Source organism: Salvelinus alpinus, chromosome 15, assembly GCF_045679555.1.
Source record: "Salvelinus alpinus chromosome 15, SLU_Salpinus.1, whole genome shotgun sequence".
Taxonomy (NCBI): domain Eukaryota; kingdom Metazoa; phylum Chordata; class Actinopteri; order Salmoniformes; family Salmonidae; genus Salvelinus; species Salvelinus alpinus.
Window position 1 is genome coordinate 10,915,084 of NC_092100.1, and position 20,986 is coordinate 10,936,069.

Sequence of the window (20,986 nt, forward strand, 5' to 3'; positions counted from 1 at the left end):
AGGACTCTGTAGCAGAGAGGCTGGCCAGAGGCACTATAATAGGCATGTGGATGGCACCTAATTGGGGGTAGTGTGGCTCTCCTGAGTTGCTACCAAACCTAGGTCCCCCTGAAATGGGGACTTGAGTGGGAAGAGGGTCAACCTCCTAGTATGTTATTCATTTTCTGTCATACCCTCTCACTATTCCTCTTAGTCTCTGCCATTGTATGTAATTTTACTCAACAATTTTGCTCTCGTTTTCACTCAGCCTCTCTACTTTTCCTCTCCCGCTCTCTGATGCTCCTCCTCTTGTCTGTGCCTCTCTGACGCTCCTCCTCTTGTCTGTGCCTCTCTGACGCTCCTCCTCTTGTCTGTGCCTCTCTGACGCTCCTCCTCTTGTCTGTGCCTCTCTGACGCTCCTCCTCTTGTCTGTGCCTCTCTGACGCTCCTCCTCTTGTATGTGCCTCTCTGACGCTCCTCCTCTTGTCTGTGCCTCTCTGACGCTCCTCCTCTTGTCTGTGCCTCTCTGACGCTCCTCCTCTTGTCTGTGCCTCTCTGACGCTCCTCCTCTTGTCTGTGCCTCTCTGACGCTCCTCCTCTTGTCTGTGCCTCTCTGACGCTCCTCCTCTTGTCTGTGCCTCTCTGACGCTCCTCCTCTTGTCTGTGCCTCTCTGACGCTCCTCCTCTTGTCTGTGCCTCTCTGACGCTCCTCCTCTTGTCTGTGCCTCTCTGACGCTCCTCCTCTTGTCTGTGCCTCTCTGACGCTCCTCCTCTTGTCTGTGCCTCTCTGACGCTCCTCCTCTTGTCTGTGCCTCTCTGACGCTCCTCCTCTTGTCTGTGCCTCTCTGACGCTCCTCCTCTTGTCTGTGCCTCTCTGACGCTCCTCCTCTTGTCTGTGCCTCTCTGACGCTCCTCCTCTTGTCTGTGCCTCTCTGACGCTCCTCCTCTTGTCTGTGCCTCTCTGATGCTCTTCCTCTTGTCTGTGCCTCTGATGCTCCTCCTCTTGTCTGTGCCTCTCTGACGCTCCTCCTCTTGTCTGTGCCTCTCTGACGCTCCTCCTCTTGTCTGTGCCTCTCTGACGCTCCTCCTCTTGCCTGTGCCTCTCTGACGCTCCTCCTCTTGTCTGTGCCTCTCTGACGCTCCTCCTCTTGTCTGTGTCTCTCTGACGCTCCTCCTCTTGTCTGTGCCTCTGATGCTCCTCCTCTTGTCTGTGCCTCTCTGACGCTCCTCCTCTTGTCTGTGTCTCTCTGACGCTCCTCCTCTTATCTGTGTCTTTCTGATTCTCCTCCTCTTGTCTGTGCCTCGCTGATGCTCCTCCTCTTGCCTGTGCCTCTGATGCTCCTCCTCTTGCCTGTGCCTCTGATGCTCCTCCTCTTGTCTGTGCCTCTCTTGCTCTACTTTGTGCCACTCTTGCTCTCTCTTTCTCCCTCCCTCCCTCTCTGTATGAGTCAGAATAGCAAACTGACAGTGCTCTGCCCTGGGCTACCCCCTGAGAGCGCCACCAGGGCGGCGCCAGCCCAGCGGAGGTGCCCTACTTAGTGCCGGGCCCGCAGTACACAACGCAAGAAGGGGTTAAAGGTTAATGCAGCCTGATGTGAATGACTCTACATTCCTGACCTGTGTACCAGTGTGACTACAGGGAGCTACAATCACAGACACAAACCCCTGTCTTTCATAGCAGTACAGAGAACCTAAGTGTGTCAGCCATGTTGGACCTGAAGATGTGATTTATAATGGATTCTGTTCTAGGGCTGCTCTTCCTCCTCTGGGTTCAGAGTGCTTCTTTGTTTTGCCAGCAGTGGGGAGGTGTGAGTGTTGAGCTTGGATGTTTTGACAGTTTTTTTAAATCTCCATGGATGTTACATCCCTAGAAATATGGATACCATGGCTAACCTGCAACACATGGCATCCTTTTTAAATGCTCATATCAGAGATATCCAATCACACAGAAAGGGGAACAGGGTTTGGGACTGTTAAGTTGTTAGAGTTGGAGTTCAAGGGCAGCAAGAAGCTTGTGGGTTTATTTGTTCTCTGAAGTCAGAATTTTAGTTAGGAGTAAGGAGTTACTAGTTAAGGTTTGGTTAGGTGGGGTTAGGTTAGGTCAGGTTAGGTTAGGGTTAGGTTAAGGTTAGGTTAATAAAGCAGGTTTGTGGATCCTGAGTATTAAAGAGGGGATAGGGAGGAAGATTTAATAAATGGGTGTGTGGAAAATGAGGAGTTGTAAAGTTGAAAGCGATTGGTTCCAGGGAAGAAGAGAAGAAGACATTTTGAATAGTGAAAGAAAACGTCATGATCATTTATAGAAAACAATGAAAGCAAAGAAACAGGAAGGGAACAGGAAGGGACCAGGAAGAAATACAGGAAGGGAACAGGAAAGGACCAGGAAGAGAACAGGAAGGGACCAGGACAGGAACATGAAGGGTACATGAAAGGACCAGGAAGAGAACAGGAAGGGAACAGGAAGACAAATAATAATTGTAGGTTTCCTCCTCCTCTCAGAGCCTAAGCGAAGGAATGCCCTGTTAATTTTATCCTCTGAAAATGAGGAGAAATCCTTAAATTCAGGGCTCAATTGACTAACAATGCCACTCTATGTAAATTGAACACTGAAGGGCTCGGGTCAAGCTTAACCACTAAGGATGATGAAAATCATCATGTGTAGCACCGGTTCAGATCCACCTGCCTTATTATAGTATACACACGCAAGTCATAAACTCTGATTTTAAGCTCCGGTGAACTGTGGCTTAATCAGCTTATGGTGGGAGTGACCCAAATGTACCTCCACGGCCAAAGACCTTCTGCCAGCAGTGTGGCGTCATTGACGCTGCATAGTGCCCCCAACCTTGTGTATGAAATCCTTCTACGTGTGGTTGTGGATGCGGCTAGCTGTCCAGAGGCTATGCCAATCTGGCCAGAAACCGAGTCCTTCTGGGTTGGAGATGGAGGGGGGTTAGGACAAGTGCCAAGGTTTGACCCCCTCGGATGTCTGGATGACCTTCTCGTTTCCATGGAGACCTCTCTGGGCTCCTGGCTCCCTGGATGTTAGAACACATCTGTCCATCTGAATCAGGCCGTCTCTTGCTGCCCCATGGATGACCTCTGTGATTTTCAGTGTATCTGTGCTGGGTGTATGCACATGTGTTTCTGAGCATGTTTGAGCATGTGTGTGTGTGTGTGTGTGTGTGTGTGTGTGTGCGCGTGCGTACAAAAATGCACACAGCTCACGTGGAGCGCCAAACCATCCAGGAGCTGAGAAAGATTTGGGTCATATTCCAAACCTAATATAAAAAGAGACCAAATAAAGACCTCATTCTTTATGAATATGTATGTATCCCACCTCCCCTCTCTCTACCATTTTTTATTGTTCTCTCCCTTCTCTCTCACATAATCTGTTCAGCCTGACAAGGCCAGCGAGGGCCTGGGGTCGGGAGCAATGGGGACAGGAGAGAAATGTCCGTCCTCTTCCACACCTCCAAAAGGAGCTCACCTCGGGGACTCTACACGCAAATATCAGCACAGCAGTCAGTATGGACCTGGCACATCCATCCAGCACCAGCACTGTCTCCAGAGGCTCAACAGTACACGAGTCGCGTCCAAATGAAGGACTTTGAATGAAGGACTTTGTGTGTTTTGTATGTTTTGTGTTGCTAAAAAGCCACACGTTAAGGTGTGAGGTGTACATGGTAAACACACCAGGTGTGTGTATGGTACTGGGATGGTAGTGGGATGGTAGTGTGTGTTTGTGAGGAAGGGGTTTAGGAGAAAGCCGTCCCCCCATCCACGTTGGGGGACCCATCAATCCCAGAATCCTCCCCGGCTTAAGTCTGCCTGCAGTTAAATCAAGTACCACATCAACAGCCAACCACAGGCAAAAAAAAGACAAAAAAAAGAGAGCCCCTATTCAGGAAGTTTAACCACCACAGCAACTTTTCCATATTTCTTCCTCAACTCCAAGGGTACTGCCGGGAGCATCCGGGGTGATGTTCACACACCTTGGTAAGTTCCCACATATGACTGACTCAGAGATGTCTGACACCAAAACTAATGAAGGCTTCAAACAAACAGAGAAAGGTATGGGGTACTAGGTAGAGGAAATACATTCAACCAAACTAAAAGACCCCCCCCCCCCCCCCACCCCAGATAGAGAAACCATTTTGAAGTATTTATTCAACCTTGAGCACGTCTGCTCCGTTCCTTTTGGAAAGGGGAGATTAAACAAAATAAACGTTCAGCAGCTCAACTGGAAATGAAGGCAGCTGAGGGGGTTCGAGCGCGGCAGGCCTTTTTCTCATCAGCATAAATGAGGCTTGGTGGTAGACTGAGATCTCCAGTAACAACAGCTAGCCGTCTTCACAGCTAACATCGCTATAATAGACCTTCATATTTAAAAACAAAAGAGGCAAAGAAGACTTGTTTCTCTCACAGACAACTAAAGGCAAGAATTTGAATGTTTTCAATACCCCAAATTATAACAGATAGGCTCAAAAAGCAGGCCTCAGATAAAATCTGAAGTGTGGAAATGCTTTAGTTGGAGTTTTGTTAGACAGTGGGAGAGCATTGGGCAGCAGGAAAAGTTTTTCTTGAGAAAACATTTGGCTAAGGAGGGAAGGTTGAGCTGGCCACAGCGTGGGGCTGGAGGGTTCAGCCACACACATCTCCTGCAGCGCCCCCCAAAACCTGGAAACAACTCCAGTTACACCTTCCTGCCTTTATGGAACGAACACTTGTTTTTAATTAATACTAGTACACCCATCGTATTAATACTGGTCTACTCATCGTGTTGATACCATTAATAATAATACATCTTATTAATACTGGTATACTCATCTTATTAATACTAGTATACTCCTCTTATTAATACTATTATACTCATCCTATTAATACTGGTATACTTCTCTTATTAATACTGGTATACTCCTCTTATTAATACTAGTATACTCATCTTATTGTCCAATTCTACACAACAATATGTGAAACTGTCTACGCAGGTGGTGAAAGTAGCTTGTACAGCCTGGTTCCTGTTCGTGAGTAGTGGATGAGAGGTGTGTTTAACACACACACACACACACCACACCACACATCTCAGGTTCTTCTCCTTGTTTCACCTTTCTACTTGAATCTGGGAGCCAAAGACGGTTCACATAGTGGGCGGGAAAAGATACAAGTAAAAAAGGAAGGGTAGGAAAGGGACAGAGAGAAGAAGAGAGGGAGGAAGGACATGGGAGAGAGGATGTGGGGCATGCATTTTAAAAGTAGTTCAAATGCCATCTGCTTCGGGGACAATGGGGATGTTTGTGGACTTAGTAAGACACTTACCAAAGGCTTCTGAAAATCATAATGGAACAGAAAAACAAATAGAAAAAAGGAAAAATAGAACAATTAATTTTAGGGTTTAGGTGCTGCTAGCAGTACCCCCTAGAGTGCTGGAATGACACTGTTAAGGTGGGTCTTTTATGACCCCAGAATGTGATTATTACATGACATTTTTCACACAAAAATGTAATATTTCACACAGGAGTTCAGGCAGCAAGAGGTTAGCATTAAGTACATGTACCACTTCTTGACCTGTGTGTAGAACTGTGGCAAGTTTGCGATCATTTAAAAAAACCATCTTATTTAATTCAAATACTGGCTTTATTACTTGGGGATGCTACTTCTCAAAACGCACTTTGCCAAATGCTTTATTCATTGTATAATGAATAAAACATGGGTAAAACATGAATATAATGGGTAAAACATGTAGGATGCATATCAGGGCCAAAGTATTTACCAAAGTATTTATAAGTGTTTAGAAAATTGGAAAAAACCCACTCATTATTAAATAGTGTTCAACTTCAGGTTAGAGAATGAGTTATTTGGCTTTAGTTCCATATTGTTATTGGTTAGTGGTATGAACTGAGAACTTTGTTGTGGGTCAGATAGAGGTTGTTGATGTCTGCATGACGTGCATTCAGTGACAACAGCATCTCAACGGACAGACAAACGACAGACACAGCGAGGCAATCCGGTCTGAGTATTAAAAAAACGCAGACGTACAGCAAAAAAATAAAAGACATTGTGGAACAGAGAGACAGGTGAGAGACGCAAACAGGGGGGTAGACACGTACAATATCAGACGGCGCAGCAGGAGAAAATCCAGTAACAACCCAACCAGCTTTCTCTGTAACTCTTTGAGCTTCACGGACGAACAACAACAACAGCAACAAGCATAACACACACACATCTCAGGATGTCAAGCCTAATCATGTTTCAGTATGCATGTTTGTCCGTACAATCTATAAATGAAGCCCAATGAGTCTGCCCTCCTACCGTCACAGCACAGGAGGAAGCTTGAACGAGTGCTAAAACCAGCTCTAGACCCTAGACATTAACATAAGATGAAGAAAAACTCGGCTTCATAGGAATCCCTCATGGGGGAAGTCAAGAGCATTTTGCACACAACCTCAGCATCTTTAAAGCACTCCGTGAGCTCCTGATACCCCCACAGAGAAACACCCTGTCGGTTAACACCAAGACACGGAGCACTCAGAAAGTTGTACGACATCATCTAAATGAGTGAACACTTTTCTTTTTTTTGTTGCCACCATGGAATTTCTTGGGGTGAATTTCAAGTGGATATTCTTAGCTGTAATTTGCTTACTTCTTACGAGCCAAAGGTCCTAGAAAACAGCTATTTTCTATATTTATCACAAATCGAGTGTTTTAGTGTGCGCTTCGCAAGGACCACATCTAGGGCAAGAACTCAGTTGAGACAGACTATTTATTTAGTGTTAGCAGCTGCAAATCAAATAGGACGTATTGCATTTTTCTGATGGTGACACATTGTCAACCCAAAGAATCTATCCCCTGTTGCATGGGACCACTTTAATTATATATATATTGTTAGACTTTGCTGCACTGGGTCTCTCTCATTAAGGTTTAATAAAGGGCTACGAGATCACACCTACACTTACAGTACTGAGGGGGAGAAAACTAGACCAAGCTCTGTTTCTCTCTATTCCACATTTCTGGGACCCATTGTATATTTTTTTGACCTGTCCTCGATCAGATCTTCTGAGCAGAATCAAGCCCAAGTCATCCACCCAGTCACCGCGTATCAATCATAATGTTTCAGGGCTAAACTATAGCACTCACAATCGGAATCATGGCCGCTCACTGTTTTGCATTTAAAAAGCAACCATGGCAGCTGAAGGTGTAGCTAAGCAACCAGGGCAGCTGAATGTGTGGCAAAGCAACCAGGGCAGCTGAATGTGTGGCAAAGCAACCAGGGCAGCTGAAGGTGTAGCTAAGCAACAACTTGAACACAATTTCCTTACCTGAGCGCAGCTGTTTGATTCGCCCGTTACTTGCGTTGGGGTCTATGGGCAGGAAGTCCTTAAACCAGGTGATTTCTGGGTCGGGGTTGCCGCTGGCAGCACAGAGCATGGTGGCCGTCCTGGTCCGCTCGACCACCTTCAGCTGGGGCCCCATGTCTATGTTGGGGAATCCTCCCGGGAGCAAGTCCTCTGTAGACGGGAGAAAGGAAAAATACATGGTTATTGGTGTTGGTTAAATGAATTCACTAGTTACTCTGCTACTGCAGTAGCACTACTCCATGGCGAGTCTAAATAAGTGTTTATCAACTAGAACACTTTTAGGTACTTGGTAAAACAAGAATTAATGTCCTGCTTTAATGTTCCCTGAGAGTCACAAGAGGGATCACTACATCCATTCTAACACAGCTCAGTCCAACACATAGGGAAGGAAATTGCATGAGAGATATTTCAAAATGATATCCTCTCTTCCCTGAATATCATGAGTGTGACCCAACTGTAACCTGTTATTTACAGTAGCCATTCACACTCCACTAGTTCTAACCAGATATCCTAATCTGAATTGGGTTTAGATAACAGCAGACAGCTACACCTCTAGAGCTCGAGATTACGCTGGGCGCAGAGACAACTCGGATAAACCAATAAAGCAGATTAGGATCATCTTGATGAGGCCAGAAAACAGCAGTCCTCTGAGTCCTGAGAAGTCCAGACCTCAAGCACCACAAGCAGGAGACGTTGGAACCCAAGGAGGGAAAAAGCAAACCAGAGACACCTGCTTCCGACTTCCTCGTTCTAAACTGGTTTACTGGGATAAACCAATCGGAGGAGACAAGCTGCAGCCTACACAAACAAAGCCGACCAATCAGAATACAACGCCTGAATCTCAAGTACCTGTGAGTGAGTACTAAAAAAAAATCTAAAACAACAGTTTGTGCCCCTCATGTACCACCAACCCCACAACATCCCACCCAACCCTACCCCACCACACCCAACCCCACTCCACCACACCCAACCCCACTCAACCCCATCCCATCACATCCAACCTCACCCACCCACCCACCCACCCAACCTCACTCCACCTTACCCCACCACACCCAACCCCACTCCACCAGACCATACCCCACGGCTATGATTAGAGGAGTGCCCAAAGGAGTGCTTTGTCTATCACCACTGGTCTTTCCATAAAGAAACAGCCGTAACACTAGCCACAGCACCACACCCAACCCCACTCCACCAGACCATACCCCACAGCACACTTTCGATCAGGGAAGGAAACATACAACACTTGCAGGCTAATTATCCATTCAGTCGTTGTACACTGCGGCAACTTAGCAATTACTGTACTTGATCATGCAAGCTGAACGAATTAAACTCTATCGAGCAACAAGGGGCTAGTTAGCGCTTCTTAACTAGCAGTGCCCTTCCAATGCTAAGTGTTATTAGCATGGGGACTCTCCCACTGTCTGTTACGAGTCTTCTAACAAGGGTTCTGGAGCTTTCCTCACGCCTGACCGCTACTCAGAAGAGCCAAGTTGTGACTCACGGTTGGGGATTGAGAATCTGAGTTTATCCTCTGACCCCCTCTGGCCACTGATACAGCTGTGAGGGAAAGACAGGGGCAAGCGTACAGCAGAAGTAATCTCTCATCTTCAGGGTACGGACAATGACCTCACATGCGCCAGACATCATGGCGGGCATGGCGGTGCCTGGAGACCACTCGATTGAGGAAATAAGGCCAGTCAGTTTAGTTTGAGTCATGGGGAAGAGTGGCACAAGCAGGGATAAGCAGCTGCCCAGGGAGAATGAGAGAGAGAGAGAGAGAGACACATAGAACAAGGTGAAGAAAAGAGAGTGGACGAAAAGAGAGAGCAGACAGCGAGAGAGAAAGAATGAGACAGGCCTCTAAAGTAAGGCCCACTCATAGGCTTCCAAGCATGAGGGCTGATACTAGCAGAGAGGACTATAAATTTGCAGAATCCTCTCCATCGATTACTAACGGATGCTGATGTATGATCTCTTTGTACTGCGGTTCCCCTGAGGGCTGAACGCTGCAGCGAGCCTGTATCTCATCCCACACTCGATGATGGTACAGAACTGTGTGAGTCTCCCTTACTCTCTCTCTCTACTTGTGCCTCTGTGACATCAATGTGCTGTGTGTTAGACGCGTTAAGTGTTGTGGTACTCTTCCGGTTATATCGGCAGGACACAGCTGCTTTTTCCCCCCCACAAGAGGCAGGACAGGCTGTTCCCCACTTCTCCAGGGGACCCTCTGAGATGTGACGTTGAGCATCTACCCACGCTTCACATCCACACGTTACGTTTGCCTCAATGACCCTGTAAGTGGGAGAGCAACTCCTTTAACCACACCCAGTAGTAAATGAAGCCGCAAGAACAATACAACAAGCAATTTGATTGGAGTTGAATTCAAATCAAGCGAGTGATGGAGGGATCAGTGAAGAGATGCATAGAGGAGCTTGGAGTTGCGGAGGGTGGGCAAAGGAGCGAATGGGCAGTCGGGGGAACAAGAAGTGCAGGGGTGGACGAATCACGGTGCAATTATGCGATCATTACCCGCTGCTCCCGATCGGAGACAGCAGACAAAAAATCCCCCTTCTATTAGCATCCCCAGGAAGGTGTCTGATACAATCTCCCCTGCAGCTTAGGGAGCACTGTCGATAGAACCTGCCGTGCAAGAATAAATAAAACACTGTTTAAAAAAACAAACATTAGTTCAGGGTTAGCCAGCCTGAGAAAAGGGGAAGAAAAGAGAGCGGGAGAGAGTGAGAGAAAGAGAGAAGGAGAGAGGGAGAGTGGGAGAGAAGGAGAGAGGGAGAGAAGCCAATGACGAGGGCTGATTGTACCCTGAGGGTGTCCTAGGACTGCCAGTGATTATATGTGTGTACGATGCACACTGGTGCTCTCCGCAATGACAAATCTTCGGTGCAAATCGAATCAGCCATGCTGCGACCCGATCGGTCAGTCGAAAAGCCATTGTTTCATTTGCCAGAAGGGCCTCCGAACGCGCGCCGCTCATCATCACGTTGCAGAGCATTTGTCATTCACGCTGCGACTGGATTTTTACACAGACAGCAATTACACCCCCGCCTGAGTCGGCTCCTCTGTCCTGCCATGCATGCCTGTACATGTTTTAGGACTGCAGCTAATACACCAACCCTCCACAAACATCCTTCTTTGGAGGGATTCAAACAAACCTTAGAATCAAAATATCTCAGATTACTCAGCAATTACATTGGCTTTCGCAGGGGTGGGGTGACGTTGAAAGTATACATTACCCAGCATGCAAACCAGGATGTCGCCCCCATATTTATCGAGGGCTTTTGTTTCCTGTCGCTTTCATTTTCATGCTTGAAATTGGCAGTGTCATGCAATTACGTGTTGGCACTCTTGCCGAGAAATTGGCATCTGGGCAGCTCGGTCTGACATTGGCCATCCTCAGAGGATGAGCGTCTGAAAATGGTGTCATGATGATGATCACAAAGTTGGATTACATCCGTTATCTACGCCATCCAACCGCTGGCTGAGGACCCAGATATCCAATGGTTACCCTCCTTCTCCAGTAGCAGACTTTTCCCTCTTTGTTTCTCTAGTCTTTGGCTATGCTGCTGACGGCGCAAATTATGCTGGTGGCGCTCATTATCTGTGATTATCTTTAATTGTGATGCACTGTTTAATGTCATTACGCAAGCGACAGATGCAAAGCCTTTAATCTGATCGGTTAGCTTAGCACCCGCGTCTGTGGACTCGTGCCATGGGTGCTGTCATGTCCCCTTCCTCGTTTCTGAGAGCTACGACCTACTTGAGCTGGTCATCTCCTCTGAGTTTTTACACGCAAATGAATCCCGTTTCTAACTGAATCCCAGTTTCATCCTGTTCCTGACCTGGACCTGTGAATCGGGTGTAAAGTACAACTTGATAGAGCAGCTATTGGGAAGAGGGAAAGACATTTTGGGTCCGTGCAATGATTTCACCCTTTCTGATAGGCTTGCATCACAGCTCTTTTGACTGAACCATTCATTATCATACCAAAAACAACAGTTTTCCCATCACGGCCTGGGACTGCAGAAAATGCCATTGGTGAACCTCCATTCCGTGCACTTGCTACTTTCACTTTCCAAAATGATCTAATTTAATCTGTGGAATAATCAGGTTAACGGATTACCACTCGCCACAGCCAGCAATGGGGCTTTAGGAAAGGCTGTGTATTAATATTACAGAGAGTGTGGAAAGAAAGAAGGAAAAGAGAGAGATGGAGGGAGGGGGGTGAGTGCTGGGGCTGCAGAGACAGAAAGAGAGAGATGGAGGGAGGGGGGTGAGTGCTGGGGCTGCAGAGACAGAAAGAGAGAGTGAGGGAGGGGGGTGAGTGCTGGGGCTGCAGAGACAGAAAGAGAGAGTGAGGGAGGGGGGGTGAGTGCTGGGGCTGCAGAGACAGAAAGAGAGAGTGAGGGAGGGGGGGTGAGTGCTGGGGCTGCAGAGACAGAAAGAGAGAGTGAGGGAGGGGGTGAGTGCTGGGGCTGCAGAGACAGAAAGAGAGAGTGAGGGAGGGGGGTGAGTGCTAGGGCTGCAGAGACAGAAAGAGAGAGTGAGGGAGGGGGGTGAGTGCTGGGGCTGCAGAGACAGAAAGAGAGAGTGAGGGTGGGGGGTGAGTGCTGGGGCTGCAGAGACAGAAAGAGAGAGTGAGGGAGGGTGGTGAGTGCTGGGGCTGCAGAGACAGAAAGAGAGAGTGAGGGAGGGTGGTGAGTGCTGGGGCTGCAGACAGAAAGAGAGAGTGAGGGAGGGTGAGTGCTGGGGCTGCAGAGACAGAAAGAGAGAGTGAGGGAGGGGGGTGAGTGCTGGGGCTGCAGACAGAAAGAGAGAGTGAGGGAGGGGGTGAGTGCTGGGGCTGCAGACAGAAAGAGAGAGTGAGGGAGGGGGTGAGTGCTGGGGCTGCAGAGACAGAAAGAGAGAGTGAGGGAGGGGGGTGAGTGCTGGGGCTGCAGACAGAAAGAGAGAGTGAGGGAGGGGGGTGAGTGCTGGGGCTGCAGAGACAGAAAGAGAGAGTGAGGGAGGGGGTGAGTGCTGGGGCTGCAGAGACAGAGAGAGAGAGTGAGGGAGGGGGTGAGTGCTGGGGCTGCAGAGACAGAGAGAGAGAGTGAGGGAGGGGGTGAGTGCTGGGGCTGCAGACAGAAAGAGAGAGTGAGGGAGGGGAGAATAGAAGAGAAGCCTCACCAATACCATAGCCTTAAAATAAATAGACATTTAACTAATCTGCATCCCCAGCTGTTTGGACTCTGGAGATGGTCAATTTAATTTGCTGCCCTCCCAGTCCAGGCAGCTGAAGTCACATAATCGGCAGGCAGGCTGGCCGGTGTGTGTGAGAAAGAGAGAGAGACAGAGAAAGAAAGAGAGACAGAGAGAAAGTGAGCGAGAGAGACAGAGAGAAAGTGAGCGAGAGAGAGCGAGAGAGAGCGAGAGAGAGCGAGAGAGAGCGAGAGAGAGAGAGAGAGAGAGAGAGAGAGAGAGAGAGAGAGAGAGAGAGAGAGAGAGAGAGAGAGAGAGAGAGAGAGAGAGAGAGGGAGCGGTGGGCTTGTGTGAGGCTGAAGAGGGTATGTGGGGGAAAGATAGGTGGTAGCAGAAGTAGCGGGGTAGGAAAACTAATCACGGACTCTTCGCCTTCGTTGTGCTCTCCTTCGGACTCCAATCTCAGGTAGATAATGGGCTCAACCTCTCCCTTCCCCACTCACTGCACTTTCACAGTCGGTGTGCTATACGAGAGGTTATTGGTACCTATTAGTATTCTTCACGCTTATTGCAGGACCAAGGGCGGAATTTACATCCAAATCTCAAAATAGAGAAAAAAAGTTCAAAACCGCATCATATTGCAATTGAACAAATTTGTCGGTCAGTTTTTTTTAACATACCGACTGCAGGGTTGCCACAGTGTATCTGTTTGAGGAGAGAGGTTCACGTATCCATTCTGATCGACTGTCTGTGGTCTCAGGAGCATTACAACTATTGGGCTAGTCAATAAAATCGTTCCCTCACTGGAAAAAGGACTTTCCTCTGGCATATGAACCGGTGCTCTGAGTGTTCCACACAGAATGATCCCTGTAAACCCAGTCTACACCTTCGTTAGGCCACACATGTAATGCTTTGCAACAGGCAGTGTGTTCATCGCACTGTAGCAATGTGTTCCCAGCACTGTAACGGCAGCCAGCAGCGGTGTGTTCCCAGAACTGTAACGGCAGCCAGCAGCAGTGTGTTCCCAGCACTGTAACGGCAGTTAGCAGCAGTGTGTTCCCAGCACTGTAACGGCAGCCAGCAGCGGTGTGTTCCCAGAACTGTAACGGCAGCCAGCAGCAGTGTGTTCCCAGAACTGTAACGGCAGCCAGCAGCAGTGTGTTCCCAGCACTGTAACGGCAGTTAGCAGCAGTGTGTTCCCAGCACTGTAACGGCAGTTAGCAGCGGTGTGTTCCCAGAACTGTAACGGCAGTTAGCAGCGGTGTGTTCCCAGAACTGTAACGGCAGTTAGCAGCGGTGTGTTCCCAGAACTGTAACGGCAGTTAGCAGCGGTGTGTTCCCAGAACTGTAACGGCAGTTAGCAGCGGTGTGTTCCCAGAACTGTAACGGCAGTTAGCAGCAGTGTGTTCCCAGCACTGTAACGGCAGTTAGCAGCGGTGTGTTCCCAGAACTGTAACGGCAGTTAGCAGCGGTGTGTTCCCAGAACTGTAACGGCAGTTAGCAGCGGTGTGTTCCCAGAACTGTAACGGCAGTTAGCAGCGGTGTGTTCCCAGCACTGTAACGGCAGTTAGCAGCAGTGTGTTCCCAGCACTGTAACGGCAGTTAGCAGCAGTGTGTTCCCAGCACTGTAACGGCAGTTAGCAGCAGTGTGTTCCCAGCACTGTAACGGCAGTTAGCAGCAGTGTGTTCCCAGCACTGTAACGGCAGTTAGCAGCAGTGTGTTCCCAGCACTGTAACGGCAGTTAGCAGCAGTGTGTTCCCAGCACTGTAATGGCAGCGGCATGTTTCCAGGACTGTAACAGCAGCAGCAGTGTTTGAGAGCCACTCCCTATAACAAGCACAGTTATAGCCTCTTGGGCAGCACGTCTCTGGCTGAAGCCTAAATGTGGACTTGTGTAATTTCCTGAGGAGTACAGGCTTTCAGTAAACACATTGTGTGAGACTCCAGGAAAATAGGGTGATCCTAAAGTGCCAAAGGTAAAGTGCCAAAGGTAAAATCCTAAAGTGCCAAAGGTCTCCCTACTTTGACCTCTCATCGCATTTCCACAATCCCACTCCTTTTCTCCCACCAACCTCCATTCAACCGAACTTTTTTATATTTCAGCCAGTGAAGTTTTCCCCCAGCGCGCCAGCTCGCCCGGGATCCTGAGTGGCCCGGGGTAGACAGGCAAACTCCAGGGGAGACAGGAGATGAGGCCGGGCCATTAGAGGAAGTGCCTATCATTTGAGAGATGATGTCGAACAGTCAAGTCACATTCGGCAGGGGGCACCTCACGGCCTGGGGCTTTCATTTTCCGTAAACACCGCAATGCTGCAGTTGTGCCAATTAAACAACTTCCCTTCGATTAGTATTGCAAATACACAGAAGTACTTACTGCAAAATTGGCCTTATTACATATATCTGTGTTTCAAGGGGTAGAATTTCTGTCCAATTGTTGACACCCCTCCAGTCAACAAGAAATGCTTAAAATGGTATGAAACACACAAAATAAATTCCAAATACTGCCTATTTATTCTCTGTACAACTATGCAAAGTTGAGGCGGAAGCACATGGACAGCGAAGCTGCCTGAGAAGACTTTATTCACCTGAAACAGAGAGGCCTTTCCAGAGAGCCTTCTCTAAGGCCATTTTGCAGCCAGAGCCAAAACAACAATGATTTGAGCTTACGGCTCTGAGCTCCCCACTGAACCTCGACAAAGCAAGCAAAAGGAAATGGAACCACCGCCTTGCAGAAGCCTGAATCCCTGATCAACCCAACCTAACACAGCGCAAACATCTGAATGGTTTCAAAATGAAGGAGATGATAATTGTGAGCGATTGTGGGGGGGGGGGGGCATTGTCCTCTAGGGCCATTAGCTTGGCGCAATTAAGCCTCTAATAACAGGGTGGGAGGCACCTTTTGCGAGGGGAGCAACAATTATGAAAACATGTTTTGCGATAAACGGAGAAAGGACAAATGGCTGGTGGTTTGGTAATTGCTTATTGCTGCTAATAGCCATGAAGGCAACAAGCAGGCAATAGGGGGGTCATAGGGGGGTGGACCCTCACTAGGGAGGACGATCGGAGACGGTTGAATAAATAAATCTCTTAAAAATACGACAAGCATGAGAGGATGTGCTTGGAATGACAATGAGCCAGAGGGAAAGAGAGGACATTGCCTTTGTGAGAGTGACAGGACACAGGAGGGGAATATTCATGTGGATGACCCTTTTAACCCAATGAGTCCCACCGTGATACCGGCAAAATTTGGACTTCTAACCCGTATTAAACATTGTCTGTTTAAGCTACAGACTTCTGGGTTGTACCATTGGATTCATATATTTCAATTGTATCCAACATTAGTCTGTATGATTAATGGAGACTGAGCTAGAGCGGTGTTTGTGAGACAAAGGCGGATCCTGAAGGAGCCCTGGGCCGGGTCTTCTTACAAAAAAAACATCTGTAGAGTCCGAATGGTTTGAGTTACAAACTATTAGTTCTCTCTGAAAAGCTGAGACTCTCACGAACAAATGTGACATGTATGATGCTCACAAGCTAGACAAGAGTCGCTAGAAGGTAAGGGGTTCTTCTACACAGAAGATCACAGGAAATCCATGGACATAGTGTCTATAATACTGTAATAAGCTCACATAGTTGCTGTCACAAACTCCACACAGTTGTCACTGAATAGTTGGATATTAATTTCCCACTGGTCAAACCATTTATGTACTTACAGCATTCATATGCATTGTCTTTGTTTTTGCTTTGGCGGACATTATTTGTTGTATTGGCATTTGTCAATAAAACTCATGAATACAACTGTTTATGTCAAATACTGTTGTGATCTACTTGTAGCCCTGGTTGTCCTGAAAAGAACATGTTAAAACACTTCATTATGAGGCTAAATATAAGGACTGGTCAGGCAGATACATGGTAAAACACTTCATTATGAGGCTAAATATAAGGACTGGACAGACAGACAGATACGTGAAAGTCAGATAAATAGAAGGCAGATTTTTGCTGGGGTCTCGGAACTGATAGGGTTAAAAGTGAAGAAGCCAGGCTACAATTTCAACATCATTTCCTGGGAATACCGGTCTTCAACTGAAGAATTGGCGACAGTGGTTTAACTTTCACTCGATCAACAGTGCACATGCCAGGAACAACAAGGAAGTACATTTAAAAACAAAAATAGGACACTGTCATATAAACAAACCATCCCCCTTCAACTCCTTAAATGACCCAGCATGACGCCCGTCCAGGTCAGAACCCAGTTCAGAATCCACCAAAAACTCAACAGAAGTCAACATTGCATCATATTACCACCAACCACACAGTGCTAAATTAGCATCCAGTGGCTCTGAAAGAAAAGGAGTGTCTGTTTCCTTTCCGTCCGCTCATCTCCTGATGCTGATGAGCGTCGGTTAGCGTAAACAAGTATCTCAGTGAGAAGTTGATGGAGAGGGAGTAGAGGGAGTGGGGAGAAAAAGGCAAACAGCGAGCTCAGGGAACAGATGTTCATTTTGCATGGTCCAGTGCCAACTGCAGTGCCTGGTGGAGCTCGCGGGTTCCAGAAGGAAGAGACGAAGGGCAGGGCTAGAGCTGAGGATTCTTTAAACATTAACTGCTGCTCCTCCTGAATCCAGTCAGGCTGGGGCAGAGCTCTAGAGCCGAAGCGATGTAAAATAGGAAAAGCCTGCCGGAGAGCATGTCCATTCCTTTCTCCTACTCTCCTCACGATGCTCGCTCTGCCTCTCTTTACGATGCTCACTCTGCCTCTCTTTACGATGCTCGCTCTGCCTCTTTTACGATGCTCGCTCTGCCTCTCTTTACGATGCTCGATCTGCCTCTCTTTACGATGCTCGCGCCGCATCTCTTTACGATGCTCGCGCCGCATCTCTTTACGAGGCTCGCGCCGCATCTCTTTACGATGCTCGCTCTGCCTCTTTTACGATGCTCGCTCTGCCTCTCTTTACGATGCTCGCTATGCCTCTCTTTACGATGCTCGCTCCGCCTCTCTTTACGATGCTCGCTCCGCCTCTCTTTACGATGCTCGCTCTGCCTCTCTTTACGATGCTCGCTCTGCCTCTATGATGCTCGCTCTGCCTCTATGATGCTCGCTCTGCCTCTATGATGCTCGTTCTGCCTCTCTTTATGATGCTCTCTCTGCCTCTCTTTATGATGCTCCAAAAAAAAAAAAAAAAAAAAAAAATTATTCCAGGTTGTAAGGCAACAAAATAGGAAAGGGGGGTGAATACTTTCGCAAGCCACTGTAGTATACTTCATGGCAGAGCAGGCAGGACTAAGCAGTAGCTGTGGCTTGTATTGTAATGCAATTGTTATTTAAGCCTTTATGTGAATTCTCAGAGCGGGGTAAAATGAGGGTGACATACTGAGATTATCATGGAGATATCGAAACCTGTCCCTCCCCCACTCCCCTCCACATATCACGTGCAGAGAACTATCACCCGCTTGGGAACCAAAGGCCTATCAGATCTGCCAGTTGGCGTGGCCTCTGTATTGAACAACTTCAGTCACCTGGGTAGTGGCTTCATGTTTATTCATGAGGACGGTGGCCCAGGCCACCTCCCCCAGCTCCTCTTTATTAATGAGCTGGGACCTCGGAGAAGTCGTCATTTAGCCCCGTTTCCACGGGAACCACCTTATCTGCTGCTTTCCTTTGTGTATTAGAGCTGGTTTAGTCAAACAGTACGGTCTATCTGCTTGGTCACCTCCAGTGGTTGAATAAAGCGAGGGAGATACTCAGGTTTACACGGGTTAAAGAAAGAACTGAACAAGAGGAGAGAAAACAGCACGTCTGATCTCAATTCAGAGAATCACAGGAGCAATCAAACAATTGAGCACTTATCCCCTGTAAAACCGTCCCGGAGACACTGATCTTTCAATTTAGCCCGGAAAGGCGAGTTGCAGCCGACACAGGATCCATTTAGCCAAACTTTCCACAGAGTAATACACCAATCAGGTCCACTGAGTCTGGCCAAACCTCCCTCCCTCCCTCCCTCCCACTCTCACTCTCCCTCCCTCCCACTCTCCATCTCACTCTCCCTCCCTCCCTCCCACTCTCACTCTCCCTCCCTCCCACTCTCCATCTCACTCTCCCTCCCTCCCTCCCTCCCTCCCACTCTCCCTCTCCCTCTCCCTCCCACTCTCTCTCTCTCCCTCCCACTCTCTCTCTCTCCCTCCCACTCTCTCTCCCTCCCAATTCAATTCAAGGGGCTTCATTGGCATGGGAAACATATGTTAACATTACCAAAGCAAGTGAAGTAGATAATAAACAAAAGTGAAATAAACGATAAAAATTAACAGTAAACATTACATTCACAGAAGTAACCAAATAATAAATACATAACAAATGTCATATTATGTACAGTGGGGAGAACAAGTATTTGATACACTGACGATTTTGCAGGTTTTCCTACTTACAAAAGAATGTAGAGGTCTGTAATTTTTATCATAGGTACACATCAACTGTGAGAGACGGAATCTAAAACAAAAATCCAGAAAATCACATTATATGATTTTTAAGTAATTAATTTGCATTTTATTGCATGTCATAAGTATTTGATCACCTACCAACCAGTAAGAATTCCGGCTCTCACAGACCTGTTCGTTTTTCTTTAAGAAGCCCTCCTGTTCTCCACTCATTACCTGTATTAACTGCACCTGTTTGAACTCGTTACCTGTATAAAAGACACCTGTCCACACACTCAATCAAACAGACTCCAACCTCTCCACAAAGGCCAAGACCAGAGAGCTGTGTAAGGACATCAGGGATAAAATTGTAGACCTGCATAAGGCTGGGATGGGCTACAGGACAATAGGCAAGCAGCTTGGTGAGAAGGCAACAACTGTTGGTGCAATTATTAGAAAATGGAAGAAGTTCAAGATGACGGTCAATCACCCTCGGTCTGGGGCTCCATGCAAGATCTCACCTCGTGGGGCATCAATGATCATGAGGAAGGTGAGGGATCAGCCCAGAACTACACGGCAGGACCTGGTCAATGACCTGAAGAGAGCTGGGACCACAGTCTCAAAGAAAACCATTAGTAACACACTACGCCGTCATGGATTAAAATCCTGCAGCGCACGCAAGGTCCCCCTGCTCAAGCCAGCGCATGTCCAGGCCAGTCTGAAGTTTGCCAATGACCATCTGGATGATCGAGAGGAGGAATGGGAGAAGGTCATGTGGTCTGATGAGGCAAAAATAGAGCTTTTTGGTTCGAACTCCACTCGCCGTGTTTGGAGGAAGAAGAAGGATGAGTACAACCCCAAGAACACCATCCCAACCGTGAAGCATGGAGGTGGAAACATCATTCTTTGGGGATGCTTTTCTGCAAAGTGGACAGGACGACTGCACCGTATTGAGGGGAGGATGGATGGGGCCATGTATCGCGAGATCTTGGCCAACAACCTCCTTCCCTCAGTAAGAGCATTGAAGATGGGTCGTGGCTGGGTCTTCCAGCATGACAACGACCCGAAACACACAGCCAGGGCAACTAAGGAGTGGCTCCGTAAGAAGCATCTCAAGGTCCTGGAGTGGCCTAGCCAGTCTCCAGACCTGAACCCAATAGAAAATCTTTGGAGGGAGCTGAAAGTCCGTATTGCCCAGCGACAGCCCCGAAACCTGAAGGATCTGGAGAAGGTCTGTATGGAGGAGTGGGCCAAAATCCCTGCTGCAGTGTGTGCAAACCTGGTCAAGAACTACAGGAAACATATGATCTCTGTAATTGCAAACAAAGGTTTCTGTACCAAATATTAAGTTCTGCTTTTCTGATGTATCAAATACTTATGTCATGCAATAAAATGCAAATAAATTACTTAAAAATCATACAATGTGATTTTCTGGATTTCTCTCACAGTTGAAGTGTACCTATGATAAAAATTACAGACCTCTACATGCTTTGTAATTAGGAAAACCTGCAAAATCGTCAGTGTTTCAAATACTTGTTCTCCCCACTGTATATGTACAGTGTTGCAACAATGTACAAATGGTTAAAGTACACAAGGGAAAATAAATCAACATAAATACGGTTGTATTTACAATGGTGTTTGTTCTTCACTGGTTGCCCTTTTCATGTGGCAACAGGTCACAAATATTGCTGCTGTGATGGCGCACTGTGGTATTTCACCCAGTAGATATGGGAGTTTATCAAAATCGGGATTGTTTTCAAATTCCTTGTGGATCTGTGTAATCTGAGGGAAATATGTATCTCTAATATGGTTAAACATTTGGCAGGAGGTTAGGAAGTGCAGCTCAGTTTCCAACTCATTTTGTGGGCAATGTGCACATAGCCTGTCTTCTCTTGAGAGCCAGGTCTGCCTACGGCGGCCTTTCTCAATAGCAAGGCTATGCTCACTGAGTCTGTACATAGTCTAAGATTTCCTTAAGTTTGGGTCAGTCACAGTGGTCAGGTATTCTGCCCCTGTGTACTCTCTGTTTAAGGCCAAATAGCAT

The 20,986-nt window shown here is 47.6% G+C and overlaps 1 protein-coding gene across 1 annotated transcript in view; it reads right to left on the bottom strand.

Annotated features, from left to right (window-relative positions):
- The window catches only part of ptprsa (protein tyrosine phosphatase receptor type Sa), a 454,642-nt gene that overhangs the window by 157,675 nt on the left and 275,981 nt on the right, over window positions 1–20,986 (bottom strand). The window contains 1 exon segment of the mRNA XM_071342488.1: window positions 7,296–7,484. Coding sequence (XP_071198589.1) covers window positions 7,296–7,484 — 189 coding nt within the window.